General features: G+C 36.6%; 1 protein-coding gene across 1 annotated transcript in view; it reads left to right on the top strand.

Annotated features, from left to right (window-relative positions):
* DCC (DCC netrin 1 receptor) overlaps window positions 1–12,692 on the top strand; it is a 1,189,680-nt gene that overhangs the window by 950,757 nt on the left and 226,231 nt on the right. The window contains 1 exon segment of the mRNA XM_007471661.1: window positions 3,470–3,611. Within this exon segment, the coding sequence (XP_007471723.1) occupies window positions 3,470–3,611 (142 nt within the window).

Here is a 12,692-nt window from a genome sequence, read left to right as displayed (position 1 = left end):
CCCGTGTCCCCCGCATCGGCAGGCGGACTCTCAACCACTGCGCCACCAGGGAAGCCCCCATGTATATATATTTTTAGGTTAAATAGTACCAATTAGGCTTATAACAAAAACCTGTCCCTCTCCAAACCTGTTCTCATTCCCTTTGGACTCCCATATCCATCACTTTTAGTTGTTATTTCTTTTCTGGAATGTACCTTTATGTTTCTCAGTAGTGTGCTTTCAGTGTCCCTTAATTCCCTAACTCTAATTCACCAGTTTTACACATCATTTCCTGACCTATTGTCATGTCAGGATGCAGCACGTTGGCAAACATCCATCCCATTTCCCTCCCCCAGTCTTCTTCCTTTTCCCTTCCTTCTCCTCTTCCTCATTTTCCTTCTATTCATTATTTTTCTTTGGTCAAGGTGTAATTATTGGGTTGGTCCAAAAATTTGTTCAGTTAATGAATACGTAAGTTTTTGGTGAAAATGAAAAAATGTCTTATTTTTACTTAAAATTTGGCCAACAGTAATTGAAGTGAAATGTAGAAATCTCAGGTGTTCAGTTCCACGAGTGTATCAGCTTGTTAGGGCTGTCATAACAAATGCCACAGACTGGGTGGCTTAAATCACAGGTATTTATTCTCTCACAGTTCTGAAGGCTAGAAGTCCAAGATCAAGGTGTTGGCAGAGTTGTTTCTTCTGAGTTCTCTCTCCTTGACTTATAGATGGCTGTCTTCCTCCAGTGTCTTCACATGGTCTTCCTCAGTGTGTGTCTGTTCTAATCGCCTTTTCTTATAATGATACCAGTCATATTGGATTAGTGCCCACACTAATGACCTCATCTAACCTTCATTGCCTTTTTTTTTTTTTTCCTGCGGTACGCAGGCCTCTCACTGCTGCGGCCTCTCCCGTTGCAGAGCACAGGCTCCGGACGCGCAGGCTCAGCGGCCATGGCTCATGGGCCCAGCCGCGCCGCGGCATTCGGGATCCTCCCGGACCGGGGCACGAACCCGTGTCCCCCGCATCAGCAGGCGGACCCTCAACCACTGCGCCACCAGGGAAGCCCTCATTGCCTATTTTAAAGCCCTCAATCACATTCTGAAGTACTGGGGATTAGGATATCAATATATGAATTTGGGGTTTTGGAGGGCAGGGGGCAAAATTCAGCCCATAGCAATGTGTTTTGACAATTGTATCCACCCATGTAACAGACATGAACTAAGATGCAGTTTTTTTACCCCCAAAAGTCTCTTTGTACCCATATCCAATCAATCCTCCAGTGAAGTTACCATAGGCAACTACTTTTCTGATTTGTATTACTGTGGATTAGTTTTATCTATTCTTGAATTTCTCATATCAGTGGAATTATGCAGTATGTACTTTTTTGAGTCTGGTGTCTTGTCAAATCCAATCTTATATCTTATTGCTATTTTCCTCACTATCTTCCTAGAATTCCATATTTCTCTTTCTGATTTGGATCTCTGTTGGATTTCATATCTTTTTCTTCCTTAGTTTGCACTCTCATTTTCCTTGCACATACCGTCATTAACCTCCTGATAAAGGGTACACAGATGGATATCTTTGAGGCCACTCATATCTGAAATATCCCTATACTTATACTTATGCAAGTGTATGTTCTTATGCTTGTGTTATAGTTTCCTCATCCATCATAATTTATTTGGCTTGACATGGAATTCTAGGTTTAAATGTTTTCAAACATTAAATGTTTTTGAGAAATCTGATGTTATTCTTATTCCTGATTATGTTTTATGTACCCCTTTTCTTTTCTTTTTTTTCTTCATTCTGGAAGCTTTTGGATTGTCCCTCCCCCATGAGGCTCTAGTGTTTCACATAATATGCTTTAATGTGGTTCTTTTCATTTATTATGTTAGATATCCCATAATCCCTTTCAGAATGGGCTCTCAAGTCTTCCAGTTCTGCAAAGCTTTTATTGGGGAGGAGGATATTTTTGTTTTTTGTTTTGGTTTGTTTTGTTTTTTTCTAATTTACTGTCTTTTATTTTTCCTGTTCCTTCATTCTCTCATCTTACTATTTGGGTGTCAGAAATTATGGACTAAACCTCTGATTTCTTATCTTTTCTCTCCAATTTCCTTTGATTATCTTTTTTCCCCAATGAATTTTGGAAGGTGTCTATTAATTTATCTTCTAATCTATCTATTGAATATTTAATTTGTGCAACCAAATTATACATGTCATAAGCTTTTTCAAAATCTTTTATTTTTCTTGTATTTTATCCTATATATGGATGCAGTAGCTTCTCTTTGATTATTAGGGTATTAATGACAGTTCTCTCGATCCTTTTTCCTTACACTAATGCTGTTTCCTTCAAGTGCCATTATGCTCTTATGTGTTTTTCTCTCTGTATGTTATGCCGAAGACTTTGTTTTCAATGTCTGATAGTCTTAAATTACCAGTTTACATAAAAATGCAGTACTGAAAAGGTGATTATGAAGTGTAAACTCTAGTGCATGAGTGGAGGTTATAAAGTGGTCTCCTCACAGTTGGGGGATTGATCAGGAACCTATCTGTTCTTTTCTCTTATTCTTTTAAATTTTGTCTAGAGAACAATTATCTGATATTCTGGCTGGGAAATGTACACCTGGTTGCCATTGCTCTGGGTATCAGATGAAGGAAGAAGACTTGAGTGTCTTATGTCATTGACTTAACAACCCTTGCCCTCATCTCTATTCTCTCGTGTGCCTGGTGTCCCTGCCCTGGAGAATGAAGCTTCCAGCTACTCCAAGATCAGGGAGTGTTAGCAGACTGGTTTTGCAGAATGTAATAGGACTTTCAATCCATCTTCTGTCTCAATAACATGACTGTCCTGCTTTTTAAGGTATTTAGGAAGTAACAATTTCTAGTCTTCCCTGAATTTGGTCATGCCAATCACCTTGTTTTCATTAATATCTCTTAAGGAGGTACTTAGGTTTCGTCTCTCTCCTTTGGCTCAGTCACACTTTTCCTCATTTGCACCTTCAAAAAATTTGTTAACCTCTCTCATCCACTAGAGTCCTATTATCTATGCCTTATAGGTTTATACCATTTAGAATGTTTTACTGTCACTTTAGTGGCATTTATGAAGGAGAGATGATAACGCATGTAATCAAATGAATTGTGTAAATTTGTCGAAATCAGACATATAGTTGTAAGAATGGATTTAATTTGGTTCTAAGGGGTAATCCCTAACACTTCTTGCATCTCTGCCTTATTTGCACTTATGTTTGTGTCAATTCTTTTTTTTTTACATCTTTATTGGAGTATAATTGCTTTACAGTGGTGTGTTAGTTTCTGCTTTATAACAAAGTGAATCAGTTATACATATACATATGTTCCCATATCTCTTCCCTCTTGCGTCTCCCTCCCTCCCACCCTCCCTATCCCACCCCTCTAGGTGGTCACAATTCTTTGACCCTATCCTGTTGTCCTTCCTTTCTCCAGTCTTTTAATTTACATCTATTATTTTACAGAGTATCAAAGTAAGCTGGCTGCCTCCTCCACCAGGAACACAAAATGGATTTATTACCGGCTATAAAATTCGACACAGAAAGACGACCCGCAGGGGTGAGGTGGAAACACTGGAGCCCAACAACCTCTGGTACCTGTTCACAGGTCAGTGTTCACGTGGTGGGGTCTTGGAAGGTTTTGATGAATTAAATGCCTCAGCAACAAAATATTTTTTGCTGGTAAACAACTTAACCATTTTTTTCCTGTTAAATGGCATGTACTGGTCTGAACGAGAATAACCTTTATATTTTTAACTTGATATTCCCTGTAAGGCTTTCACTACATATTTTGCTCTGGATCATCATCTTAGTAAGCATATCATTGAATTTTTATCCATATTAGTTTCTTAGTATTATTGGTTCAACAACTTCTGTTGTCAAATAATTTTTAACTGTTTAATAACTTTTTTTTTTTTTCGGTACACGGACCTCTCACTGTTGTGGCCTCTCCCATTGCGGAGCACAGGCTCCGGATACGCAGGCTCAGCGGCCATGGCTCGTGGGCCCAGCCGCTCTGCGGCATGTGGGATCCTCCCGGACCAGGGCACGAACCCGTGTCCCCTGCGTCGGCAGGAGGACTCTCAAGCTCTGCGCCACCAGGGAAGCCCTGTTTAATAACTTTAAAAAGTCGTGTAATCAAATGGTTCCAAGTTTAAGTCATTTTGAGCCCCGTTCCCTCCAACTCCAGGAGTGAGAATGAAGTTGGAAAATGGAGAGAGGGGTAGTTTGGGGAATAAAGAGAACAATTATTCTACTTTCCATAAATAAAAAAGTAAATTCACTTACATAGCAATGTTGGTGGAACTCATAGTGGGTCAAAATTCTCTCTGAAAACTGGACCCAGTTTCCATGTAGTACTTAGATAATTTGTTTTTATTTTATAAGATTAACAATCATATAATCCCTTTAACTATTGGAACCATTAATACATGTCAGTCCACTTCCTGGAATACAGAGACTGAGTCAGGCTTTCAAGTTAATGCATTTGGGGTGCAAGCCCAGGAAAGCAAGAGTGAGGGAACAAGGAAAATGAGCCAGGGAGGAAAATAAATCAAATAATGATGACATATTATTGAGCTGGCCCCAAGTTTAGAACAAACCCAGAGCTTGCTTGGCCTTGGTAGGGCATCACTAGAGAACCTAATTGAACTGCTGTGGCCCACAGAGGATGGCTGGATAGGAAGCATGAGCAGTTTCTCTCTTGTCTATCATTGGTCAAAGTTAACCCACCAACAGGTTGTTAACTGTTTTGTACCTCCTGCCGGCCCCCTGGGAAGCCAGCACTTCTGGTAAATGTACAAGCATGGAATTCTCTCCTTTTCCTCAGCACTTTATGTGGTGATGGCTTGGTCTAGGGTGGAAGCAGCACTTGGGGCTGTATAGTACCAAAGAGAGCGTGAACTAAGGATTTGGAATGCAAAGCATATAGCAGTGGCTCATGGCAAAAACTGGTGGGTCAAGTTGAGCATGTGTGTCATGGCACATAAACCGGCTACATGACAACATGCAAATTAAAAATCATAACTTACAGAAAATGGATAAAGTAAGCTATCATTGCAGATGAGAATAAAGGAAAGTAACTCCTTATTTATTCCTTTCTCTGTATGAGGTACTCAGTAAATTTCCATCTGAAATCATAAAACACACACAATTTAAGCTACTTGCTCAGCCTACAATATGAGACTTGATAGAAAGCTGGTTCTTCCCTTTAGGTTTTGCCTCTTATGCCTATAAAATGTTAATGTGATTGTGAGAGTGCTTCCAAAATAGATTAGCAAAAATTACATTACTTGTTTTGTATCTGGACAAAATCTCCTAGGAAGGTATTATTAAATCTAAGCGGAACTTATGGCACTCTACCATTCTATTTAAAAAGCTTAAGGAAAGCCAAGATCCTGTCTTTTTCCTGGATAAAATGATGGGAAGAAGGTAAAAATATTGAAGTGAGGCATGTTTGCTCACTGGAATATTTGGTACAACATGTACATAGTTTACTTTAAAATAAATCACCAAAATTGAAAAATCTTGGCTTTAAAATTTTAGTATAATTCCTAAGAGTTAATATTTGAATAGAAGAAGAGGCTCTAAGAATAATTTAATCCAAACCTTGTATTTTAATAGATATTGGCATTTGAAAACGTTTTTTAATCATTGCTTTTCCTTCTCAAATGAAAAATATTAAAAATATAAAATAAACCTCTTTTTTATAAAATAATTAATTAAAATATGAGCATTCCAATAGAAAAACTAAGGACTGGATATTCAATTTACAGAACTATAAATAGCCAACAAGTGTAATAAAATGTTCAATCTCATTAGCAGAGAAATGCAAATTAAAACAAAAATGAGTTAGCATTTTCCTTTGATTAAAGTAATAAAGATAAAAATGACTGATGATACACTGTTTTGGAAAGTGTACAAAAGGAACATGAACTCTCATATATTACTTGTGGGACAGAATGTTTCTAGAATCTTTCTGGAAAGCAATGTGGAGATTTCTGTTATATACAGATATAAGTGTGTGTATGTGTGTGTATTCATAAATGTATGAGTCAAGTTTCCAGCTTCTAGGAGTTTGTTCCAATTTGGCAGACATATGTTTTTGCAAAGTTTTGAACTAAAAACATGTTCATTGCACGGTTACTTTAATAGCAAATAACAAGAGAAAAAAAAGACCCTAAGTATCTAACTATAGGCAGTTAACTAGAAAATTCAGACACAATCATATCAAGGAATACTGTATATCGATTGAGAATACTGTAATGTAAACATATTAAATTACATGTTAAATATTTAAAGCATGTTAATTGAATAACTCAGTTTTAAATCAGTATTAAGCATGAGTCCATATTTATAAACCAAAAAATTCATAAGAAAATATTTAGAATAATATGTTCTAAATATCAAAATATTAATAGTGATTATTGCTTACTTTTGTAACAATAAAATATGCATTTTAACTGCATATGTACAGTGAAAAACAAATAAAATGTCAAGACTCTGATGTTATAACTTTTGATTACCAAAATTGAAGGTGTCCTACCACTAACGTTAACTGTATGCCCATTGAACAACTAAGAAGGGACTGGTCAAGAAAATAAATGAAGAATGACCTTACTGATACGAATTGTTTAGTATTTATGGTTTTTTTGCCAAATGGAATTTAACACATTCAGCTTAGTATAATCAAGCCAAAATTTTCACTCTCTAAATATACAAATTTTAGGATTTTCTTTCGACGAAAAGCAAAATTGTTTAAAAAGATAACTATATAGAGCAGCAAGTTTTAGCCTTTTTACTATCAAAGATGCTATATTAGTCCTAGGGGGGTCGTAACGAATTACCACAAATGTGGTGGCTTAAAAGAACAGATTTTTTTTCTTTTCAGTTCAGGAGAAACCAGAAATCTGAAATTAAGGTGTCTGCAGGATTGGTTTCTCCTGGAGACTCTGAGAGAAAATGTCCTATGTTTGTCTTCTAACCTCATGGTTGCTGGCAGTCCTTGACATTTCTCAGCTTATAGATGCATCTCTCAGATCTCTGCCTCCATCTCTGCATCACTTCCTCTCTGTGTCTCTACATCTCTTTTCTTATAAAGACACCATTCGTTGGGTATAGACTATATAGTAATCCAGGATGATTCCATCTCAAGGTCCTAAAGTAATTATATCTGTTAAGACCATATTTCCAGGAAAGGCTATATTTGAATGTTCCGAGTATACAGTATTCTACTCACTAGACACCTTTCAGTACTTTTCCTCTCAAGGACAATCATTTTGAATTATACCCTCTAATGAAACTTTAGTTATCCAAAAATAAACAACTCAGCCCTATATCTTTATTCCTCTAAAATATATGTGACAATTAACACTTCTAATCAGCATAGGATAACCCATCTTCACTCTGGTGTAATATCATTCCAGTCAAAAGCAAAGAAATAGGATGAATTAATTAGCTCGTTATTGAAATGATGCACAAATGCCCCTTCCCATCTTTATAGATTTGTAGGAATCTGGACTCCAAACTTGAAACCTTTATTCAGAATGTTCGTTCTTCATTTCAATTGTTATAAAATGAATTTGAGAATGCAAACATAACCTGAGCAGTTATATTTGTAACTGTACTTGATATGTATTGCAAAAAAAGTCACACAGCCTCATTTTTAATTTGAAATAGAGAATTACAAAAACCCAGAGGATAGCCTCATACCCTTAAAACATTAAAAACAAATTTTGCAAAGCCTCTGCCTTCCTCTCCCCAGTTCTGTGTCCTGGCTTTAGTAATGCACGTTGCATTCCTAGATGTAGTGGGAATGTCTCTCATGCTACAAAGCATTGAGGAATCAGGAAGTACTACACACTGGTTGATTGGCTGTGGTTTTGACTTGTCCCCAGGATATATTTAGTAACTTACCCGCTTTGTAGTAAGCGGAAGTAATTGATTTTCTATATGAATCTTCAGCACTTTAAAATGTACAGGATTTGCCCCCATGTTTTCAATACCTGTAAAGTACATGGATACGTTGATTTGGCTGTTAGAAAATTGAAAATGCCAGAATGCTTCCTTTGGATGGTATAAATATTCAGATGTAGAGACTCAAATATTGTTTTTTACAGTCTTCTATTTGTTAGGCCGTTGTTTTTCGTTTTGTGTGTTTTTTTACTAGGGTAATGAGACATCTGCAATAACAAAGTAATTCAGAGTTATAACAAGGAGCTTAAATCACTGCTATCAATTTTATTGTGGGAACCCAAGTCAACTAAATTTTAAAGTGCTGTTTTTAATTTTTGAGTGCTCTTCAGAGAAGGTTGTTCGGAACTGAATTTAAGAGTTTTCTCATGCTTCATGACCAATATAAAAATAAATATAGTGGTAAACATGCATTGGTGTTTTATGGACTGAAAAATTGAAATAATGGCACAGCAATTTTATAACAAGGTTAGCATTAGGGGAATAAAGGGAAGTTATATTGTTTGAATAATACATCATCTGTTGACCATAAGTTTTAAGAAACTAGAAAAGAGCTGAAGAATTACAGAGTTTGAAGGCACTTATTATTGGGGATAGAAACAGGCAGAAGACAATCTGCTTTTAACAATAGAATTTTTTTACAGCTAAGAAAAGCATTGATACCTATACCATACTTATTTTAGAATAAAGTTGTACTTAGAAGCAGCTAGGCACACACACACACACACACACACACATGCACACACACACGCACACATTGAGATTGAACTATACGTCCCTGACAAACAGAACAGGAAACACACAATTCATCTTATCCAAAGCCCTTTTTTTTATATAGAAGAGGTAACTGAAGTCAGAAGAATGACATTTCTAAGATGTACCATTAGTTAATGGTATAGATTCCAACTAGATCACAGACGTTCTGATTCCTAGTTATGTGCTCCTTGTACTATACAATGTTGTCATCTTTGGCTCACTTTATTGTGAGTGACTCTGACCGTTGTATCAGTCTGTAAAAGAGCACTGATATAAACAATTTTAACATTTATAACAATAATAACAGCAATAACAACTTTGACAACAGCTCTATGCTTGAAACAGTATGGCGGTTCCTCAAAAAGTTAAAAATAGAGCTGCCAGGGCTTCCCTGGTGGTGCAGTGGTTGAGAGTCCGCCTGCCGATGCAGGGGAAGTGGGTTCGTGCCCCGGTTCGGGAGGATCCCACATGCCGCGGAGCGGCTGGGCCTATGAGCCATGGCCGCTGAGCCTGCACATCCGGAGCCTGTGCTCCACAACGGGAGAGGCCACAGCAGTGGGAGGCCCGCGTACCGCAAAAAAAAAAAAAAAAAAAATAGAGCTGCCAATGAACCACCAATCCCACTTCTGGGTACATATCCAAAAGAATTGAAATCAAGATCTCAAAGAGACAGCTGTATTCCCACATTCACTGCAACATCATTCGCAATAGCCAAGGTAGAGAAACAACCCAAATTTCCATCGACAGACAAATGGATGAAGAAACTGTGGTATATACATACAACGGAATATTATTCAGCTTTAAAATAGAAAACAAAGTCCTGCCATTTGCAGCAACATGGGTGGACTGGGAGATATTATGCTAAGTGAAATGTCAGTCCCAGAAGGGCAGATACATGATTCCGCATATACGAGGTATCTAAAATAGTCAAACTTTTGGAAACCGAGAATAGAATGGTGGTTGCCAGGGGAGAGGGAGAGGGGGAAATGGGCAGTTGTTCAACGGGTATAAAATGACAGTTATACAAGATGAATCAGTTCTAGAGATCTGCTGTACAGCAAGTACCTATAATTAACAGTACTGTATCATGCACCTAAAAACTTGTTTAGAAGTCATGTCATGCCAAGAATTCTTACCATTAAAAAAAAATAATAAAAGCAAGAGGACAAAAGAGTCTTTTGAAGGTGATAGATAGGTTTATTACCTTGATTGTGGTGATGGTATCATAATGTATACATATATCCAAACTCATTAAAATATATACATTAAATATGTGCAATTTTTGGCATATTAAGTATACCTTGATATAGCTGAAAAAATATCCATGATAAGAAAATCGAACTTTATCTATTTTAAAATTTAATCTTTATAATAATTTTTTATTCATATACACATTTTATTGTTGAGAAATCTTAGGCAAAGAAAGAGGGCTAGTAAGTTTTTCAAGGTCATGCAGCTAATAAGTGGTGCAGCAAAAACTTAAGTCTAATTCTGCCTGAATTGAAAACCTATACTCTTAACTCTTAAACTATAGGTAATATGGTGTTGACCATAAGCAATGACTATGTGGTTGTGTGAGTATGTAAAGGGATAGTGAAATAATGCAGGGATGGAAAGAGATATCTATTGAATAATAATAATTGAGGATTAACTTTGCAACTAGAGGAACTGAGTAACTTTAGAAGAGATTAAGTCAAAACTTTCCTACCAGTTTATTTGTGAAATACTGTTTAATATTTCCATTAGCCCAACTCAGGAAACACATCTAAGATAACAGCTTTGAGAAATACATACACAAAACAGCTTTTGATTACACACTGGTTTCCTTCTGTCCCATCTCCAATGAATGAATGAATGAATACATGCATGCATCCATCCATCCATCAGTGGAGTGTTTCAAGTGAGAAAATAATCTGCAAATGTTAGTTATCTTTATGTCTATTAAATGCCTAATTTTATAAATTACTTTTGAAAGCAGTTTGTCATTTGATTCTCAAAAGAATACTCTAAGGTAGAAATGCAGGTATTATTACCTAATAACTGTATATGAGAAACTGAGATTAAAAGAGCTCTCAGAGCATCTAAAACTTGTCTGGCCAACTACCCCTCACAGCAAAAAAGCAGGAACATTTGAAAGCTAGAATTCAGGGTAATGTACTGACTGACTCTGAAAAGCCAAAATTTCTGGTTTTGCTTATCACTGCATCCTCCACTTATCCAGACTAGAAGAGGGTCACAGGTTTAATTCTGTTGCTAAAGGTCTGGTACAGTAGGCACTGAATTTCTAATCAGAAGGCTTGGGTAAAGGTATCTTGAAGGTGGAATTTAATTTTTTTTTTTAATCCCACTGTGTAAAACTCAGATTTATCTGTAGGTAATACTGTAGTCAAGCAGATTCAATGCAATCAAAGAAGAACTTTTATTAACAAGCAAAACTGTTGGAGTGGATTCCGTCCCTTGGTGAATTTCTTATTCCAAAAGTATCCCTGCTTTATTTACAGGACCACTTAGTTGGATGTACAGCGTTAGATGGGCCGTTTGACTAGACATCATGATCTCTTTTAATATTGGGATGTTATATATATCTTTAAATATTTTCTTATACTTAATCTAGAATTTCTGGGTGTTATTAGTGAGATTCCACAGCAACACTCGAGAATAAATTCCAAAAGTTTTAAAATTTAAGCTAAAATATAATATTTCAAAAGTTAACAGGATTTTCAGGTTGACCTAGGTACTACTCTATATAGAGTATTAAAGCTTCACTACTGATATCGTAGAGAGAAAGATATGAAAAGCTACCCTACTGTATATGGTTAGAAGGGATATTCTGATAAGTAGCTTGGGGGGTGCCAGGTGAGGCCTCATAGGGGAAACACGTAATGGTTGGTCTTTTAACTGCCTTCTAATTGTTACTTCAAGTTATTATTCAAGCTATTAGTAGGCTTTTGTTTTACTCAAAACTGAATTATTGATTCTGACAGAGCCTAAACTCAAAATATGTAAATTGAAATTTGGCAAAATTATAAGAAGAAATTTGCATATCTGCTTTATAGTGAGATATTTTAATTAACTTATGTTTAAAATTGATAGATTCTGCATGAGAAACACCACTCGATTTAAAGTCAAATGAATGGAACAGAATATACGGCATTCAGAAAGATTTCCATTTATAGTCAAAATATTGCATGTAAGAGAATGGTATGTCAGTCAAGGTTTGACCAGAGAAACAGAATCAGTGGAGATATATACTAAGAGATTTATTGCAAGCAGTTGACTTAATTGACTATGATGGCTGGCTGGGCAATTCCGAAATCCACAGGGCAGGCCATCAGGAAAGATAGCTGGAACGCTGAAGCTGCAGTCTGCAGGTGAAATTTCTTCTTCAGGGAAGACTCAGTCTGCGCTTCAGTCCCTTCACCTGACTGAATCCGGCCCACCCAGATTATCTAGGATAATATCCCTTATGTAAAAGCAACTGAATATGGACTTTAGTCGTATCTACAAAATACCTTCCCAGCAACACTGAGTGTTTGATTGAATAACTGGGGACTTTATCTTAGCTAAGCTGACATATAAAACTGACCATCACACAAAGTATTTCAAATCAGTCACTGGAGGTGGTACTGACATAATTGTCCATCCATTTCAAAGAAAAATGAAGTTAAATTTCCCCTTGCTGTAAAAGAGTATATTCTTGATGGACTTAAACTATTTGAGGTGAGACCACTATGAAAGTCATGAGCTGTAATGATTGCAATAATTTTGTAAACATTTCTTCCTAGAGTTCTCTCCCTGTGAGATTTTGTTTTTTGGTTTTCTTTAAAGATTTAATTTTATTTATTTTTGGCTGTGTTGGGTCTTCATTGCTGCACGCGGATTTTCTCTAGCTGTGGCGAGCGGGGGCTGCTCTTCGTTGCGTTGTGCAGGCTTCTTTTTTTTTTTTTTTTTTTTTTTTTTT

The sequence above is a fragment of the Lipotes vexillifer genome, unplaced genomic scaffold, assembly GCF_000442215.2.
Source record: "Lipotes vexillifer unplaced genomic scaffold, Lipotes_vexillifer_v1.1 scaffold195, whole genome shotgun sequence".
In the NCBI taxonomy this organism is placed as follows: domain Eukaryota; kingdom Metazoa; phylum Chordata; class Mammalia; order Artiodactyla; family Lipotidae; genus Lipotes; species Lipotes vexillifer.
The sequence above is the reverse complement of the archived record's forward strand: the minus strand, read 5'-3'. Positions and strand labels throughout refer to the sequence as shown.